Raw genomic sequence first — 20,428 nt, 5'->3', positions numbered from 1 at the left:
AATAGCCAGAAATCCACAATTCTAATTTCTCTCTCCTGCCATGATTTTGCTCTTTGCTGAGTTTCCACACGAGGGTTAATGTAAGGACCACAGGGACCTCATTTAAAGGCATACTTTTTGTCTGAACTCCTCCCCAGCAGTGGTGATGGGGAGTGGACTTCATTCTCCCAGTACAAAGCTGGGGCCACCCTAGGAACATGTGGTCCTGACTCAAAGAAAGAATGAAGACATCTAAGTTCCTCTCCTCCCCAGGAAACCTTCCTCAAGTTGGGAGAGTGGCAGTGTCCCGGGCAATCTGTCCTCTCCTGTCCCCTGGGACTGCCACTGCTCCAGCTGGGCTGAGAAGCTGTGAGGAGGTGTGTGGGTACAGGTCTCAATACCTCAGGCATCTACTGTACATCTCTGCCCTCCTGGCCCAATCGCCTGTTGCCCGGAGTGGCTGAGCAGATGTATGTCCCTTTGAGCTGCCTCTGGACAAAGTCAGACTATTTCTAGAATTCTCATCTGAAACGGTTTTCTTATAAGCTGTGCTTTCCTAATGTCCAATAGGAGGAAAACTAACATAGTCAATAAATACCCTATTTCAGTTATTTTATACATCTGTGCCCTATCGTATTCAGAAAGCCGGGGCTCTCAGATTGTTCTAGGTTCAGAGGATTAGGTCTCTCTCTCTCCCTCCAAGAATAGTCTTAACCCTTTCTTTGAACCAACAGTCTTGCAATGCTTTTGTAACCCCTTTCTGCTTGGATCATCTGGCTTCTCCCCAGCATTTGGGCACCGAAGAGCCTTTGGTCACGGCCTGGGGTGCTGCTGCCCTACTGTCCACAGAGCACGGCTTTCGCACATTTGAATTCGCTCCGTGGCTCAGCCATGCTCTTCTCTCCCTTCATTCCCAGACAGCAACTTCTTTTCCCATCCTCTAATCACCATTGTTCCCATATCGGCTGCCAAACTGTGAGGGCTGGAGTAATAGTAAAAAGCCTTGAGGCAAATTACAACCACAACAGCTGTGTTTACTAAGAGTTACAAATGAACTCATCCCAGCACAATTAGAGCAGGCAGGCAGTGCTTCGGAACCTTCCAGAAGCACCCCGCCCTCAGGATGTTTGCTGGCTGCCTCAGCTGCCCGCTCCCCAAGCCAGTCCTGGCTTTGGGAGGCAGACCCTCTGCTGAGCACAAGGGCCCTTCTTTCACCCATGATACTTTTATGTTTTCTTCCCACAGCTGCAGTCATTCGCACTCAGCTGTTCATGCCTCTGGGAGGGCTGCCAGTCCCTGACAGAGTAGGCAACTGCTGGCTGCTCTCGAGAGGGGCACTAAGAAACTTCTCTCCACCCTGAGGCCCCTCAAATGCCTCCCTAACCACCTGAGACCGGGCCTCAAATCCTGTCATTCATCAACCAAACTCACGGACTATTGGTGACTTCTCTCAAATGTAAGCGTTGTCGTCGAAGACTATCACTCATCTGTACCTTAGGGTGGATTTGTTTCTCCTAGACATCTCTCAGGCTCTGTTTTACCACCTGTAAAACTAATACGTGTTTCATGCGGCTATGTGAAAATGCTGTATAACCTCCCAAATTCCTACAAATTGTTATCTGAATTACTAAAAGGAAAGCATTCCTGAGAGACACTTCACTGGAACCTGTGTCAGCTGACTACATCCTTGGCATGGATTTAATTTAGGGGACTTGCCATTACCATGGGAATAAGAGGGTGGTTCTTTGGGGGACAAGCCATGAGACTGGTGTGTGGCCCTAGGAATCAAGGGCCCAGACCCAGGATTCGGCCTCATAAAACAAGGGCGTAAGTGGCATTCACAGCATGGGGTGGTTGTTGACTACAGGGCAGCCATACACCATGCATGGAAAGCAATCAAAGATTTTCTGATCTAGGAAATGGGTGAGTAGCTAGTCCAATGTTTTCCAAGTTTGCCTTCTTAAAAGCATCACCTGGAGCACTTGTTGTATATACAATTTCCTGGACGTTCTGGTTATATGAGCCTGAGGACTCTCCCTGGCATCTGGATATTTCACAGGTTCCTGGGTGGAACTTAAAATCAGGCAAATTTGTTAAACGACCTGGATTCTAAGAACCAACATAAACATTAGAGCCATTCCTTGGAACACAGGCTGGAAAGCATTTCAGCGAAAGACCAAATCAATCAATGCCACTCCAAAGGGCCATACCAAGTGTTTACACAGACTTTCAGCAGAGCTACTGTTTCCAACGGCAGCCATGACAGGATGTGTCAGTTGAGATCCAGTCTAAGGAGAGGTCTCCATTCCCAGGTGGGAGTAACCTGATGATTTCAGAACATTATCCAAGAGCAATAAGCCAACAGGTTCCCAAGTCCCAGATATAGAGTCTACTGCCATGCTTTCTTCCCTAGGAATGCCAACCCCAACTGCCAACCCAGAGGGGGAAACTTAGTTTTAACCACAAAGCAACTTGGCAGAAGCAGCTCTGGCAGCTCGTACAAGGGCTGGGCTGTCAACTAAAAAGTGCTCATGGGCTGGGCTCTGAAAAGAAGAAAAGTCTCAGAGTCTGACAAAGATTTTCAGAACATGAGGTTCTTTCTGGAGCTGCATGAGGTAAAAACAGAGCTTGGTCATCCTCTTTGCCCACACACATGCCTCAAAAATTGTCAGACTTCTGAACGGGCCATTCAAAAGATGATTTGGCCTGGAGGAAGCGTGGCATTCACAGTTGCATTCAAAGTTTCTTCTCTAACTTTACTCCCCTTGAGAGGCAACCTATTCTCTGAGAGGACCAGATAAAAATGTCTTTTTCCCCAGTATAGGATCCAATACTCAAATCCTTTGAGGACCAAACACTGGGGTTAGAGAAGGCCCTGAAAGGACTGTCATCCTTGGAACAATCCCTAACCCATACGTCGGGACAGCCACCACTAGGCTCCAGCCAATGTTTGGCACGTAAGGCATGAGAGTCCAATTTACCACACCATCTGCATTTTCAAGACAAGCTGGGAGTTCTGGCTTTTCAGATGAACCTTCCCAAATGGAAAACTTCCCCAATTTGAAAAATACTGTGCTGGTTAAAGAAATACGTCTGTGAGTTAGATCTGGTGTGGGGGGTCCAAGGCTGTATCTGTTACTACACCATCAAGCTGTGCCTTGACAAAAGAGCAGTCAACTGGTCAACATGTTTTCTGGATTGTGCCAGAATAAGCTTTTCCTCACTTTTCCATCAATAACTGTTCCATCCTGTTTTTCTTCCTTCTGCCCCTATCCCCTTGCATTCTACAAACACAGAACCTCTGAGTCTTATTCAGGCAGGGCAAGGACACCCTGGCATTAGTGATACCTCCCCCAAAGCCTTGCCAAGGTCCCTGCAGTTGACACAGAAAAGGGGTTAATGGCTTCCCAGGTGGCAGATAGGGGAATTACACTTCCTCTATTATTCTCTGAAAGCTCAGCAAGTTCACCAGCAGCCCATTTCCCACCCTTCTGATTCCTAATTTGTTCACCACCCCTTTGGAGTCTTCGCCCACCCACCCCCAAACTCAATCAAGCCCTTTCTTCTTGGCTAGATATAGCAGTTTCTTCCATCAGCCTTCCTAAAGCTTGGCTCTGAGTCTCCCCACGTTTTACTCCTTTCCATCGAAAGGCTCTAATTTGCCTAGATAATAACATGACTAACAGCAAAAACTAGAAGACATTAAATGAAAACCAGGTATTGTATAAACAGAAAATAGCTTATAGTAACTCACGTGATCCTCATAGGAACCCTCAAGTAGGTATTACTACCATTCATTTTACAGATAACAGGGAGACTAAGGCCCTTGCCTGCCACCACACAGCTCAGCAGGGTAGAGCCAGAAGGGAGCCCCACTGGTCTAGCCCTTCAGTCCATGCTCTTAGCACTGCCAGTCTCACCAATACAGAGCAAGGAAGTGCCCCAACATGCTCAGAGCATGAGTATGTTGAGGGACTGGAGTGTGCTAGGTGTTTTCAAATGGACGGGAACTACTGGCTCTTCATTCTCCACATTATGCCTCAACTGAATGTCCATTATCAGTTCTTGGCAGCTTCTCACAATGTTGACTCACATGAGTTTACTGTCAGTGAATCCCTTAAATCTCTTTTACACACAAGGATGCTAAGTCACAGCAACCTCATCCTTTCCTCGGACAGTTGGTTTTATGGACTCAGTGCTTGGCCTGGCCCAATTATCATCCCTCTGCCCTATTTCTGATGGCCCATAAAGTTGTCTTGTAGGCTATCTTCTCCGTGCCCTTGCTCTTGAAGGAATTAGAGAAGGCCAAGAAGGAGTTTAGATTATAGAATCATCGAACTCTAGGGAGCAGAACAAGAGAACATCCAGTCCTCTGCCTCATTTTACAGATGAGGAAAACAAGACCCAAGGGCAAATGAGTTCCAAGGACCTGTGGCCAATGAGCGGTACAGCTGAAATTAGAATCTGGGCTCCTGCTCTTCCACCCAGGCTCCTCCAACTGCTCCAGACTGTCTCTAATCAGTGTTTCCGGGCTGAGACAGAAGTACAAGGAGAATGTGTTCTCCCTGCCAATGGACAAGTAAAACTCAGTGGGTTTAAGATGATAGCAGAAAGCTTGCTCAAACAGGCAATAGACCAAACAAACCACGAGGCTGACGAGACAGGGAAAAAGGCTGCCCACGGTTTCCCTGGGCTCCAAACATAGTGTTCAAACCTGCACTCATTTTCTTACCAGACACTGATGTGCTTATAATGGACACCACTCAGGATTTGGTTACAGTTAGCACGCAACCACACTACACCTGAACGATCCTGAAGTCCCCTGCATCTTCGTCCTTGGAGTCTTAAAAGCCAATGATTTGTTTCTAACGTTTCTCTTTGCACTTGGTTTCCTTTTTCTGTTCCCTACCCCCCAACCTTGAGTGTACAAGTGACCGAGGATGGCTGCGTATCTGCCTTGCAGGGGCTTATATCCCACAGATACATAGACCTCTTCCCACGGAAAAGCAACCTGCTTCCTGCCTCTGCCAAATGTGGTCTCCAAGGGATCCTGACAAAGTCTTTTCTACTTGCGTTTGCTCCCAAGGGGTAATACACTGGGAGAGAGGCAGAGATGCCTTAGAATACTTTACTGGTTGGAATTAGAACCAAGAGCTGTGATCACATTCGATTTTCTAGCAAATTCAATAGAACTGATTCCAATTTCATTTATTTCAAAATGTATGCCAATTTGACTCAAGGTAGGTTTAAATTTATCTGGTTTATCTCTACATTATCTGGGAAGAAAAGTCTGGCAAGAAAAATGAGAAAAGAATATTAAAAAAAACAAAACCCAAACAGGACAGGATTTAACCTACCTACAAAAATGTGTTCGTTTCAAGGGTTCCAATATATCTAATTACAAAGGTCTCAGGGGGTTCATTAAAACAATATACTAAGAGCAGCTAATTCCTATTGCAAAATAAGATGGCATTTTTCCAGACTACTCCCATTTCCAATTTTGCATTAATTTAAACTAAGCCCAAGTCAACTAAATTAGTGAGCTGGATAATTATATAGTTTTTAGAATGGGATTCTATCTCAGAAGTCGACTAGTCTAGAGATTTTCAACGTTTTCGGTTGTTTATAGCAGTTAAATCTTTTTCCCAGTGAAGTTCTACTGGGAATTCCAAACCTATGGCACAGATAAATCAGAGCTGCTGCGGGAGGTGGGGCCACTCTGTGGCTGCCCCTTGACTTCCCACAGTAGCCAGTCCCCGGGGATCTAAAGAACAAAGGGGAATCATTCTAGTTCTCAGCCAGGGGTTAGCAAACTTTCTCTATAAAGGAACAGACAGCAAACATTTTAGGCCTTGTGGGAATATACAAGGTCGGTCACATATTCTTTAGCTTTTGGCTTTTCTTTTTAGGATTTTCAAAATGTAAAAACCATTTTTAGCTTGTAGGCTATAGGCTGGATTTACCCCACAGGTCACTGTTTGCCAACTTGGATTTATTTTTAACAGCCCTATAGAGGTATAGTTGACATATAATAAACTGCCCATATTTCAAGCACACAATTTGATACGTGCTGGCATACAGATAAACTGTGAGCCCATCACACCACGATCAACCACAGTGGACATGCTCACTCCTCTTTCTCCTACCCCCCAAGCACCTACCCACCTGCTTCCTACCTCAATGGATTAATATACATTTTTAAGAATTTTTTTTAGATACAGAATCACAAAATAGGCATTCTTTATGACTGGCTCTTCCACGCAGCATTATTTTGAGATGTGCTATGTTGTGTGGGTCAGTAATTCATTCCTTTTCCCTAATACCTTTATGTATACAAGTGCAGAAAGGAGTGGCTGGAGGTGCTGGCCCCCAAATCACAGAGATGCCAGCAGAGCTGGCTCCAGACCGGTCCCCAGAGTTCCTGTGTGGCATCCTCTTCCCAGGCCGATTCACTGCTGATTTCACCAGGGGGGTTGAAAACCTCCTGAGACCTCTATGTGTGCTGCAGAATTGGCACAGAGGTAGTGCCAATCATTTTCCTCACGTCCCTTCTTCCTGTGTCCCTGGGACCAGTGAGCACAGGGCAGCGCCCAAGGCAAAACATACTGCAAGTCATATCTCAGAAGTCCCAGATAAAGTGAAATTGAGAGGAGATGGATTCACTCAGCCAGGAGTTACTGAGAGCCTACTGTGTGCCAGGCATCATGTTGGACAAAACAAAATAAATGAGTTCTGCCCTCAAAAGAGTTTAGAGTCTAACAATTAAGAAGAGGCTGACCGAGAAAGAAATACATGATCACAAATGATGAAAGTTTCCTAAAAGCAAGAAAATGCTGAGCTAGAGATGGGGAGAGGTGCCATTTGGCTGGTGGTGCACTCGTGGGTCAGGGTGGCCCTTGGGGGGCTAGCGTTTGGGGCCAGCAGTGTAGGGAGCAGTGTGTGGGAATCCGTGTAGCTAGAGCCCTGGGAGCTGAGCAAGAGAGGTGCATGCCCAGCATATGCAGCTGGCCTGCAGAGAGTCACTAAACCAGCTGATGGAGACTGGATTTCACCATAAATGTCAGATGCTCAAAGTTTAAAATGAAGCCACTGGAGGGTTTTAAGGAAAGGAGTAACACAATCCAATTTCCATTTTTAAAAAAGGCCACTCTGGCTGCTGCCACTGATGTGGCACAGAGAACAGAAGAAGAAGGCTAGGAAGTTAGGGACAGGGGGAGGGAAAGGCTGCATCACATTTCTGGAAGGCCTATTGCCCGATTTCTTAGGCCTGTGGTTATGGGATGAGGTGTCCTTTTAGGGGATGCTTTAGAACCACACAGTCTTTGATGTCTGGATAAAAAGCTTTCCAAAGTCAGTTGAGACAAGATGATTCTGCTTGCTGCCAAGCAGGTTCGGGCTCAGGCAAGCCAGGCCCCTGCGGTCCAGAGCTAGCAATAATTTCAATTGCTCAAATAGGCCTGTTAACGTACTCTTTGCTGAGCTAGCTGCAAGGCAGTTGCTGACTTCCCCATTTGTGTGGTGAACAGCCAGGAGCAATGTTTTACCTGTGATGCCAGTATTTGCCCAGGACTCCTGCTCACATGGAAGTCACTCACGTAGACCTTGCTGCCTGGCTTCTGAATGCTGCTCTCACCATGCAACCATCACCCTCCAGGGTAGGAGCAGAGGGCAGCTCCTCAAGCAGTGGCAGCAGGGAGGCAAGTGCCCCAGAGGGGAGAGGACAGAACCATGATCCTGGCTCTGGACTTGTCATGTCACATGCTGCAGGACCTTAGCTAAGTCCCTCCAACTCCTCTGAATCAGTTCCTCATCTATAAACCAAGATGGTGAAGGAGGGCTGTTGTGGCCACGCTACCTCAGAAGGAATTGGTGAGCTCTTCCGTAAATGATGGCTGTGAGAGGCTCAGAGAAATGTTAACATCACACTAATACGAGGCCCTCTTTTATCACCCAGCTGTTAATAATTCAATAAGTGGGAGACTTAATTGAATATCTTTTAAGATACGCCAGGCTCAGGGCCTGGGGTTTCATCATGGAGTAACAGGGATTTTGGTAAAGTCATGCTTTATTTTCTCATGCCCTGCTTATCCATCAGCCTCAATCATACAGAACATAATCAAGAACCCGGACACAAGATAAAAAGACCTCTCACGAGATCCATGCCTGGGACTGTTGGCCAAATGGGTCTTCCAAGAGATTTGGTTTACCTGGGACATGGTATATTTTTAGAAGTTGGCAAACTTTTTTCTGGGAAGTTTCTGCCTTGGCCTCATCACAACTCCGGACATATCCTTCAGATTTCCGTCTCTTATGGCTCACTGTCCTTCTATCTTTCAACACTAAGGGAAGAATCTCATTGATCCAGCTTGGATTTCTGAGCCAGAATCATGGCTTCCAACCACCAATGAGTTGGATTGCCCTGGGTCAGAGGACAGCCCCCTGAACCAATCATTCAAGGGTGAAGGGGACATGTGGTGGCATCCCCACTCAAGCACCCTAGAAGCTGGGAGGAGTCCCTTGGAAGAGGGTAGGACATGCAACAGGACTGATGGCACAGCATATAGCTTCAGAATATCAGTGAGTTCTAAAATCTGAAAGAGCTTCTCCTTCTCTAGGAGGTCAGCTCTAATCCTGTGCCTGCCCATATGCCCCCACTAAATTCCTCAACCACCTGGGATGGATAGTGTCACTCCCCCTTCCCAAAGAGGTTAGAGGCAAAGGAGACTGGGTGGTAAGAGAATGGGACAAGGGATGAGAAAAACAATATACAGAATTTCCTGCTGGGACACCTGGGTGGCTCAGTGGTTGAGCATCTGCCTTTGGCTCAGGTCATGATCTGGGGGTCCTGGGATTGAGTCCTGCATTGGGCTCCCTGCAGGAAGCCTGATTCTCCCTCTGCTTATGTCTCTGCCTCTCTCTGTGTTTCTCTCATAAATAAATAAATGAAATCTTTAAAAAAAGAAAAAGAAAAACTTCCTGCTGGCTGAAGTCAGTGATGAAGGCAACTCTGGGGATTTGGGTGCAGGAGCATCACACTTATGGCACACCTGTCTTCCTTGTGCATTCACTGGATACTGCAGGCACAGGAAGCTTTTGTTAAAAGTTAACAATTCTCACATCCTATATTGTGTTGAGAAGTTTGAGATGTGAATTTGTGTAAAAACTTCACAGATTTCACTTTTTGGGGCCTTTCTCACCAAAGAATACTGGGCAAAGATGATATACAAAACCAAAAAAACACTCCAGAATTTTGGCATCCAAAGACTAATGTAGACACACTGCCACTCAGTCTTTTTTTTTTTTTAATACCTGGACGATGCACAGTAAGAGGAAGGTTGGGTCATACGTGGAGTTTCAGAGGGACTTCCAAAGCACACCACAAATCACTTGGGCTAGCATGGCTAACATTCCTGGGATTCTGACTGGCACTAAGAAAATCATTCTTTTAGTGGTATTACTTTATCCAAAAAAAAAAAAAAGTGACCAAAAAACTCTCAGAACCAATTTATTATTTTGTTTTTCTAGGGAAACTGAAAAACTGCCAGAGGCACCTAAAAGGAAGCTGCACTTGGTTCCAAAACAGAAGTGATATAATTGCAAGGTCAAGTCCACATGGACATGCAAACTATTTTCTTTGAGCAGGTGTGGAAGAGGAAAGGGACTTTTTTTTTAAGAGCCTATATCTTCCTAAAGCAGGTGCCATGATTCATTTACTTCACAACTGAGCCGAGAATGAGAACACCCAATGTGTCCTTTTTAACCTGCTTGGCTGAGAGTCAGCTGAAAAACGCTGTCAACACGGGGTAGGTTTTGACGCAAAGGAAGTAAAGATGGATAAATTCATGGGAACGTCCTAAATAACCAGACTGTAGTCTCGACTGATTTTATTCTATTTGCGAGAAAAAAATGCAAAATAGTATCTGCAGGAAATAAATCTTATTTCCCAGCCCAGCTTTCTGAGCTTCGGCACTGCTGATACTCTGTGCGAGGTAATCCTTGCTGGGGGGCTGTCCTGTGCACCTTGGGCAGCATCGCTGACTTCTACCCAGTAGAAGCCAAGGGCCCCTCCCTCAGCTGTGGCGACCGAAATTATCTCCAGACTTGCCAAGTGTCCCCTGGAGGTGAAATGGTCCTCAGCTGAGAATCACTGTACTCAATGAAGAGAGAATTCTAGCTTTTATAGCAAAGACAGTTACCTGGAATTAAATCAGCTTCCCTGGAAAGAGGCTGATGGAATTATCCTTTTGGCATCCTTAGCATTGTAGAACTGAAGAGGGGGCAGCATGGCTTTTCCTTTTCTGAACGTGGGGTCAGAAAACCCACAGCAGGGAGTTCTTGACTCTAGACATCATGTGTGCTCACCCGGCGGTCAGATTCCTAACTTCCTCAACGAGGGAGGCACAACATGAGACCACGGTACCTGTGATCAGTCTGGAAAGTGGTGACTTTCACGTTTAGCAAGAGGCATGTTTTGAAGTCCTGGAGACCCGAGTCCTACGTGAACACGCCCTCAATCAGAATTACGGCACTGGCATACAAAGAAAAAGGTTTGCAAGTCACGTCAACAGGTCACGCTCCAGTCTGGCTCCTCTCCTACTGACCTGCCCCAGACGGACTCTGGAAATCGTCCAGGAGGCTGCAAAGTCCAACGCTTTTGGGAAACCTGCCACAGGCTGTGGCCACGTATGTTTTTAGTCCAAGACCTCCCAGAGCAAAGTGCCTGCAGTCAGCCCTGGCGGGTGTTTTCCTTTCACAGGTAGTCCAGCCCTGACCACAGTGATGCTGCTGACTGCAGCGAAGGGGACGCAAAGGTCACTGCCCTCCCCGGAGCTGCGCCTAGAGCGTGCTGCCTTTACACATCATCTCCCATAAGGCATAGGCAGACTCACTTACTTAGCACAGGGCCTCTCTGTGCAATGCCTTGCTCTGGAAAGATATCCAGCCCCCGCGGGGCCTTAGCTTTCAGAAGCAAGTACAGGATGTGAAAGAAGCTGTAACGTGCCACTCCCAGCAAAGAGGGAAGGGCTTTGCTGTGCAGCCACTGTGTGAACGAGTGGGTACCGCCTTTATTAGATACCCAAATGCTGCAAGACCAAATCCCAGCACAGTCTTGTTTACTTCTAAGCAGATCCCATTAAGCCCTGGGCACTTGGCTTGATTACTCCCTGGATCGAAGTTAAATTAAATTACCCAACAAGCTTCTTTCCAGAGAGAGCGACATGCACACAGACTGACTCACCTTCCAGAAGCTATCCACTTTGCCGTACACAAGGGACTGGTTCTGTCTTTTGATTTCGTTAATGTGGTGGATGTCACTGGAGTTTAGGTGCTGCTCGACCACAAATCCCAGAAAGCTGTTGTCTGGGGTATGAGCTGATGTGGAAAGGAAAGGACAGGGTAGTTAGGATTTAATCAGCAAGAAGAAACGACGATTGCAAGTTTGATGTAAGCCATCTTGCACATAATTAAATGTTTTTGTTTTACCCTGTTCTTCCCTACCCAGGGAGGGGGAGGCGGAGGACCACCTCCTCCCACACATTCTCAGTAGAACCTTCACATGAGAATTCTCACCAGGATGGATTAACCTGAACCAAATGCTGCACGAAATCCTGCCTACCTCCGTCCCACCCCCCAACCCAGTAAAATGTACCCATCCAAAAAGCATTCTGCTGTGGGGTCTCCTCCTTCCTGTTTGCTCAGCACAAGGCCACTAACTCCTGACAGAGATGCTGCCCTCCAGGTCTGAGCAACAAATGGCCAGAGCGGGGCTGAATCAAGGGTTCTCACGGCGGGGGGAGGCTGTTGTTGGCAGCCCCACACCATCCGATCTGATGCCAGCCAAGTAATGAGGGGCTTGGGGGCAAAACCAGTCAACAACACCCCAACACTACACCTCTCCTAAGAATTGCTAATGAGAGATGTAATTATGGAGCTGCATTGAACAGATGGAGGAAATGAAGACAGAATAAAAGGTGAAACTCCCTGGGATGTACGCCACCCCAAGAAGCCAACCACCGCAAGGAGCAGTATCTAGTCTATGGGGTAGACTATTTTAGAAGAGTGAGGCATTTTCGTCTGGATTGTTCATCACGTGAGTTCTAAAACTTCTCTATTTCAATAGTTGGTCAAGGTGGGGGGTGTGTGAAGCAACCCCACGGCCCCCTCAAACATTTATCTCTTGTGCCTATAATTTTAAGAGGAGTTTCACAAAGAAGGCAACAATCCGAGAACAACCCTCTACAGTTGAAACGGAGACCTTCCCCTGCTACACATTCATTCTGTCCAGAGAAACGTGTTTTTCAGATGACCCTGCAGAGGCCCCACAATATTAAATAAAGCAACTGCTCTGCTTGACTCTGACCTGAATAGAGCAGCTATAAATAACCTAAATGGAGAGATACTGGGTATTCAGAAAATCCACACATGCGGCTTCACCCGTCCTAGTCCGTACTCCTTCACGGGTAGGTGGTAAGCACACGGGGCAAGTTGGCTCCTTCGTCTTACTCTGGTTTCCTCGGGACGCAGGAGCTCTTTCCCGGGCAGGGGCCTGCACAGAAGCCCCCTAAGGTGGGCAGGGCCAGGCCTGCGCAAAGGCCTGGGAGCCGAGCCCCGGGTCTCACTCCCCTCTGCCCCACACGCAGAGGGACCGGGGACACCAGCGGAAAGACGCAAGGCGTGGACATGAACGAGCTGCATAAACACTGTGTTATCACCGTCCAGTCTCCCGGGCTTCTGCCTAATGGGGGTGACAGAATGAGGAGATAATAGGGTTGTGACTGGGGAGTTGTGTTCGGTCTGGCCAATCTGTTATTTCATTTCTGCGTTTTTGAACAAGTGCCCAGAGGCAATGGCTGCAGTTGGCTGGAAAGTAAATTAGTGAATAAATTCTACTGCCAACAAGGGGGCACTGGCTGCTTCTCCTTTCTTTTTGAGGAGGTGGTGGTGAGGGGCTTTGCAGGAGGAGGAGGGAGGGGAAGACAGCCCCCGGGGCATTCGAAATGTCAATAAGGCAGCTAAAAACAGTTTTTTTTGCAGAACTTTTGGTTAACTGTGAAAATTCTGAAATAGAACCTGACACTTTAAACTTTGAGACTGCGTTTTTTTTTTTTTTTTTAAATCTTTGGAAAATGTTATGTGGTGACTAAAGCTCCATGCTTTACAGGATTGTTTCTGAAACTCAGTTATTTAATCCCTACGTGAGTGCTTCTTTAAGAAGGTGAATTTTGATCCTCCCCCCTAAAACAACACCACAGGTGGGAAAAATGTAATATGCTAGGGTAGAGTCAAAAATAAAATTGACAAAACCCCGAAAAAGAAAAGAACTCATATATGCATGTATTTTTGTGTCAAATATTCCTATAGCTCATGGCTTGAACAGTGAGAGGGATAAGAAGCATATGATCTAGTCAAAAAAAACCTTGTGAGAAGTGGTGGGCTTTTACTGCTTTACTACTGTAATTTGGCACAAAAATCAATTTTTTTAAAGATTTTATTTATTTATTCATGAGAATACACAGAGAGGAGAGAGAGAGAGAGAGGCAGAGACACAGGCAGAGGGAGAAGCAGACTCCACGCAGGGAGCCCGACGTGGGACTCGATCCCGGGGCCTCCAGGATCACGCCCTGGGCTGAAGGCAGTGCTAAACCGCTGAGCCACCTGGGCTTCCCACAAAATCAATTTTGATTCCGTATGGACAATTACAAATACCTGCTCTTCCCCTGAGTTTTCATGCAAACTCTATTTCAACTCCTCTCTCTGCCTTGGAGGTGTTAGCTGGGGGAAGGACAAGCTGCAAGCGATGGATGGCTGAGGGGGAAATCCTGGCACTGCCACCTTTCACTAGCACTGGTCATGCCCTCCCCGTGTGTCTGCCCAGGGAATGCCTAACCTGTCACGGACACTGGCCAAAGGTGTCGGGAAGGGTGACTCAGCTGCCAGCTGTCTGACAGGTGATTCAGAAGTCACCACTGGCCCTGGTGTGGCTTCCTTCCAAGGAGCTGGCCAGCTGCTGGGTATCTGCCTGGTGACATCGTCCCTCAAGACCCTAATCTCGACATATGTGCTCCTAAAATCACTTATGATAAGTCAAAAGCCACAGAAAGAGAGGCTGATGCCACCCAAAATGACCTTTCTGGGATGATCTAACAGGCCAAGCTTTGTCTTTTTCTCTGATGATGATGATAACTGGAAATTTACCTGTGTTGGGAAGGTTTCAAAGAGAAGGCATCCACATGTTAAGGTAAACTTTAAGAATTTCATCATAAATGGAACACAGGAAATCCTGCACTTTTGGAAATCAATCCATCCCAGGAGATAAACAAATGTGATTTTTTTAAAAAATGGCTAATATTTGAGCTGTATGTGTGGAGTTCTGTGCTAAGTGCTATGTTTATAGTGACCATTTGATTTTATCTTCATGACAACCTTTTACCATGTTTTTAGAGATGAGAAAGTTCGGGGTGGGGTGTTGGGGGGGGCACTTAAACTACTCCAGTCTGTACACCAGGAAATGGCAACGCTAGGATTCAGAGCCAGACCAGCTGGTCCCAGGGCCCAAGCTCCTTAGAGCATCCTAACATATAGCCTCATAGTCCAAATATTTTATTTTCTGGGCTCCATGAACTACAGTGGTTAACATACTTCAGAGGAAAATAATGTTACAAGGTAGACCAAAATACACATGAGAGACTCAGGGGGAAAGAAACTGTTTATGAGATTACTTCAGTTTCTTGAGTGACTTATGCTAACTTACGTGGGACCAAGCTGATTTTTTAACAGGAGACAAGCGGAAGGGGATTTGCTAAACACTGACAGTCTTAAATCAGGACAAGCTTTTTTGTTTTGTTTTTTAAGAAAAGCCATATTTTAAGTATTTTGGAAGCACCTATTTACAAATGATTACAAATCAGCTTGATGAGCTTCCTAAGCAGATTACAGTGATAACTTCTTTTAAGAACTACTGGGAGTTTGGCTTGAATAATTCACTCAACCACAACCATTTTAGAGCATTCTTTCTAAAAAACCAGGTTAAATGCTAGGTACTGAGAAATGACAACACCAAGATGGATTTCTGTCTTCACAGAGCTTATTAAATACTTAATAAATGAGATGCATGCTATTTCTACCAAGCAGTAATTCAAAAGTTGTTTTTTTTTTTTTTTTCTTCAGTGAAATCGACTCTTCTTTTAGTGCCTGAGTCTCTGAGGTCTGTCTTTCCACCACTAAGTCCCAAACACTTGCGCTAAAAAGTGCAAATACTCATTTTAACAGGTGGTCTTTTGGCCTTAACTACAGCTGGCCCTACCATGTTGGGGACCCCCACGCCAGCAGGTCACCAAGGGCAGAAACCCCAGAGCCAGCCTGGGCTTCTCCCTCAGTCCTCACCCAGTCGTGAGGATGTCAGCTTCCCCAAATCTCTCAACCCTCTCCCTCCTCTGTACCTTTCTTACTTCTGGCCTCATCGATTCTTTTTTTTTTTTTTAAAGACTTTATTTATTTATTCATGAGAGACACTGAGAGAGAGGCAGAGACACAGGCAGAGGGAGAAGACTGAGTGGGACTTGATCCCAAGATCACGACCTGAGCTGAAGGCAGATGCTCAACCACTGAGCCACCCAGGTACTCCTGGCCTCATCGATTCTTGTCAAGACTTCTACAACAGGTAAGTTTTCTTCTGCCCTATTGAAACGATTACTTATTTAGGTTTTCCTCATTGTAATAGAAATGTATCCTCTGTAAAACTTTTTCTAGACAATAGAAAAAGATGCAAAAAAGATATCATCCACCACCATCCATCACCTAGAAATAATCTCCATTGTGTGGATTTAAAAAAAATATATTTATTTTAGTGGGGGGAGGGAGAGCACACACATGAATAGGAGGAAGGGCAGAAGAAGAGGGAGAGAGTCCTCAAGCAGACTCCCTGCTAAGCATGGACCCCAATGCGGGGCTTGATTCCAGGACCCCAAGATCATGTCCTGAGCTGAAATCAAGAGTCAGATGCTTACCTGACTAAGACACCCAGGCACCCATGGATTTTTTTTTTTATACTCAAATCAAAACTGGATCCTATTATACCTACTTTTTTGTAAACATTTTTCACTTACAAATGTGCCACAGGCATCTTTGTGGGTTAATACCCACAGCTCATCACTGCTTGTTAAATTAGTATAGTATTCTAGTGCATGAACTCTTTCCATGAGCTGGGATGGAACCCCATGGTTCTGGTCTGCCAGCACTGCTTTATGGAACCACACTTCTCCGAGGCCATGCAATTATCTCCTTCAGGTGATGGGTTTCTGACCCAGTCCTGACTTGTGGGCTGCCTCCACTCCCCAGCCTCCAAGGCTGGGCACATAATACAGAAGACATTGCTTGACCATGGCTCATTTGAAAGATGGGGGTATGATGCAAGTCCTGCCAACCACAGCTGCTCCAACACTAGTCAGAGCTACTTTTGAAGTCAGGGTGTCTCTGCTACAATCACCAACCAGGCAGGGTAAAATCTAGAGCTGCAGAGGTCATCTGTGCGCCCATGAGAGAAGGAAGCCAATCCAGAGAAATGCAAAGCCAAGATAGGGAAAAATAAAGATATCCTCCAAGCCCAAATCCAGCTCAACTTAAAACTGGTTTCAACAACTCCCAAGGACAAGAACCAACAAATCCTTGTGACCAAGTCAACAAGACAGAAATCCTGACCAAAACACCCTTACAAGACATTTAGGACATCTCCGATTCTTGACTATTGAAATCAACTAGTACTATAGACCACCTCATTCTCGTTACATCAGCAATGGATTTCTCGTACCTTCAGCCTTGCCCTTCCTCCTTCCCTATTCCCTACTCCGGCACATCCTCTGTACTGCCTGACAGGGCATTCTTTGCAACAAACATAACCATGGCAGTTTCTGGCTGAAAATCTTTACCTCCTTCAGGATGAAGCACTGGCCAGCCTACCTGTCATTCTAGCTACATTTCAAGTCACCCTCTGATATCGCTGCTCTCCATGACGGCCTACTTGGGGTTTGCAATGCAGATTTCCCATCTTCTCTTGTGCTGGCACATGTCTGGCTTATCTCACCTCCTCCTCCCTTGAAGGCACAGTTCACTTCACCTCCTGGTTGAGGGATTCCTTAACTTTCCAACACTGAGATAAGTAGCCCTCCTCTTAGATCGTGAAGAGTTACAGTTCCTTTCACACATTGTTATCTTGATGGCAGACTATATGTTATTTGAGGCTGAACCATGTTTTATGCCGTCTCCTAGAGCATAGTAGGAAATTCAGCAAATATTTTTTGCATGCATGACTAAGTCAATGGGAAATACTTAATTAACTGCTGTGATTGACTCTATAGGTAGATCTACATTACCAAGCAGCAGAGGCCATGCCTAAACTACTCCCAGCATCAGGCTTTTTGCACCAAAGTTCCAAAACTAAAGCCTGATTCATGGGATGAATCATTAACCAAGGCAGCTCATCACTCTATTCTGGAAACTAGCTCATTCATACTAAGTGACAGGTGTTCAATAAATATTTAATTGGTAAATTAATATATCTTTTAATCTAGGTCACAGAGCTGAAGGTGGGAAGAAGGGAAACAAACCAGTGATGCAGAGTGGTAAAATTCCCACATCATGGGTTCCTAAGTCCTAATTCAACAGTAGCACTTTTATTAAGCACTTACTATGAGCCAGAAAACAACTTGGGAAGAGCTGAAGAGTGAATAAAGCTTTCATGAATGAAGCTCCCTTCACTGAGCTTATATTCATCTGAGGAGACCAACAGTAAAATAACTCAATGTTACAGACAAACAAAACCAACTACTTTGGTGACCAACCCTGAACTGTAGTTAAGATATGCTGAACTTTGATGGTTTTTTTTATGCATCAAAAAAATTAGGAATGATGACTTGATGAGTAGATAGACATATGGATTCAGAGGTCACAGAGCAAAGAAAGGAAACTTATTTGCAGAGTTTAGGCTGTGGGGTTCTATTAGACATTTCTTTCACCCTTTTTGCAAATTGAAAACTTTGTTAAAGCAGGGAAGGATATTGGCTATGATCATATTCAGGATGTTGATGCTGACTCTGATGACGTAACTGGCATGATAGAAAGAACTTTATTGACAGATACAGTCACATCACACGGGAAGCTATCTGGCTTTAAAAACTAGAGCCAGTGATGTTATACTTCAAATTTTACCCAAACTCAAGTTTTTCAGATGGTGATGATGATGAGCAGAGAGAGAGAGAGAGAGAAAGAGAGAGAGAAGAGGTCAGGATGCAAGGTAGGGAAACGATCACGTACAGCTGGGCTGAAAAGATGAGAGCCTGCACTGTTGACAAAAGGCACAATGGAGTAAATTTCTCAAGTGTCAAAAAGCAATTTAGGAGGGAATGGACTCCTCAGAAGAACATCACTCCTGAAGCCTGAGACTCAGATAAAGGAACTGTAAGGCTGATCCCATCACTCACTGGTCTGCACAGAAGTAAAAGGCAAGAGTCCTACTGATCGAAGTCAAAGGCCAAAAAGGCAGTTTGAATCACAAATAGCTCCTTTGCTTGTCAGGCCCTAAAAATAAAATCATGCGTGGGAGTGATCCTTAACTGAAGCCAACAAGTTTATCGTTTGCATGAAAGGAAAATAGGCCATGACTGATTTCAGCTCAGGTCATGATCTCGGGGTTGTGCGATTAAGCCATGCATCCGGTTTCATGCTCAGCGGGGAGTCTGCTTGGGATTCTCGGTCCCTCTTCCTCTGCTCCTACCCCCAACCCACCTGTGTACACACACACTCTCTCACTAAAATAAATAAATCTTTTTTAAAAAGACGCTAAAACCCCCCAAAAAACCTGAAGAAAGAGACATAGACGTCTAAAGGGAAGAATGTCTGGGAGATGGAATAACAATGCAAAGGTCCTGGGGCAGCAGTGTGCCTGACTCACCTAAGAAACAGGTATGGGACTAGAGAGCAGTGAGCATGAAGATGTGTAGTAAGAGATGAGGCCAGACAAGTATTGGTGCCTTTAGGCCACGGGGATGACTGGTCTTTCCCTACAGTGAAATGCTGTGGCACTGTGAGCACGGGAGTGTCATGATCTGACTTATGTTTTAATTAGCCCCATTCTGTAGTTGGGGAAAATGGGGTCTTTTTGCTCTTTTTTCATTTATTCAACAAATACTTATCACCAATGATGTTAACGCTTCAGGTATGGAGGACTCAGCAGTGACCAGGCTCGTAGGACTGGAATACAGGTTAAGAGTCATAGAACAGGAGCATCTCACTCAGGGAAGGGAGGATTCTGGAGGACAGAACATCTCCCTGAAGGATGAGCAAGGGTGTGTGTGTCGGGGGTGAGAACTAGCTAGGGGCTTCCAGACCAAGGAGCACACACATAATGGCCTGCAAGCCAGAGAAGACATGGCACCCCGGAAGATGAGTAAAAGCCAAGAGGAGCCAAGCAGCATGAGGCAGGCCAGATGGCATACAGAACGGAGAGGGGCTGGAGGTGAAATGGGAAGGCTCTCAACTAACACCTCCAGAATCCCACAGCCTGTTCTTCACTCAACTCTATGACAGCTCCCTTCTCTTCTGCCCCAAATTTCCACCTGTACCGAGAAATGCTGAATACTTCCCAGCCCTGACAGTGTGAGCACCCAGAAGGCAAATTGTTCAGTGTCCTCAGATTGTGAACGACAGCCAAAACATTGCAGGTCATCAAAGAATTAATTCATTAATTAATTAAAAACAAACCAATAGCAACGGGCGCTGTCTAGAGAACAGGAAACATTCTAGGATGGTTATATGAAAAGTGAGGTGGTACAGCAGGTTGCTGAGTGTTATTGAAACTTTCCAACTACAGGACATCAGCAGAAGTCTGGGACACCACTTGCCTGAGCCCAGTGGGGAGGAGTCTGGTCATCTCTGCTACCGCTATGTGCAGCCAGTCTCCAGCGAAGGGGAGGGGCAAACACAATCAGATAAGGACAGTTCACCACCACCACTGCTGTTTTTACAGAGGCCAGGGGAAGTTGTGAAAGAGGGTGTCGAACAGGTCATTAGAGCTATCCCCACATAGGCTAACTCAAGGGTGAGTCAGGGACTTCAGTGTTTCCCTTTTCTCTTTTTGTAAATAGTATGGGCAAACGTCTTGCATTTGTTTATTGAGGTATAACACACCTTGTTGGGAATTGAGAAATAGAGAAGAGACCACCTTCAGGGGCTCAGACAAAGCAGTAGGGTGGGGGCACCTGGGTGGCTCAGTGGTCGAGCATCTGTCTTTGGCTCAGGTCACAATCCTGGGTTCTGGGATCGAGTCCCACATCAGGCTCCTCGCAGGGAGCCTGCTTCTCCCTCTGCCTATGTCTCTGCTTTTCTCTGGGTCTCTCATTAATAAATAAATCTTAAAAAAAAAATAAAAAGCAGTATGGGTGGCTGACCAAAGGCT

General features: G+C 45.9%; 1 protein-coding gene across 5 annotated transcripts in view; it reads right to left on the bottom strand.

The window, feature by feature from the left end:
• The window catches only part of MGAT5 (alpha-1,6-mannosylglycoprotein 6-beta-N-acetylglucosaminyltransferase), a 333,678-nt gene that overhangs the window by 80,507 nt on the left and 232,743 nt on the right, over positions 1–20,428 (bottom strand). For all 5 annotated transcript variants that reach the window (XM_072757610.1, XM_072757608.1, XM_072757609.1 and 2 more), the window contains one exon: positions 11,219–11,352. In XM_072757610.1, coding sequence (XP_072613711.1) covers positions 11,219–11,352 — 134 coding nt within the window. The remainder of the gene's footprint in view (positions 1–11,218; positions 11,353–20,428) is intronic.

The sequence above is a fragment of the Vulpes vulpes genome, chromosome 5, assembly GCF_048418805.1.
Source record: "Vulpes vulpes isolate BD-2025 chromosome 5, VulVul3, whole genome shotgun sequence".
NCBI lineage: Eukaryota > Metazoa > Chordata > Mammalia > Carnivora > Canidae > Vulpes > Vulpes vulpes.
Note: the sequence above shows the minus strand (reverse complement) of the source record. Positions and strands in the feature narration are given on the sequence as shown.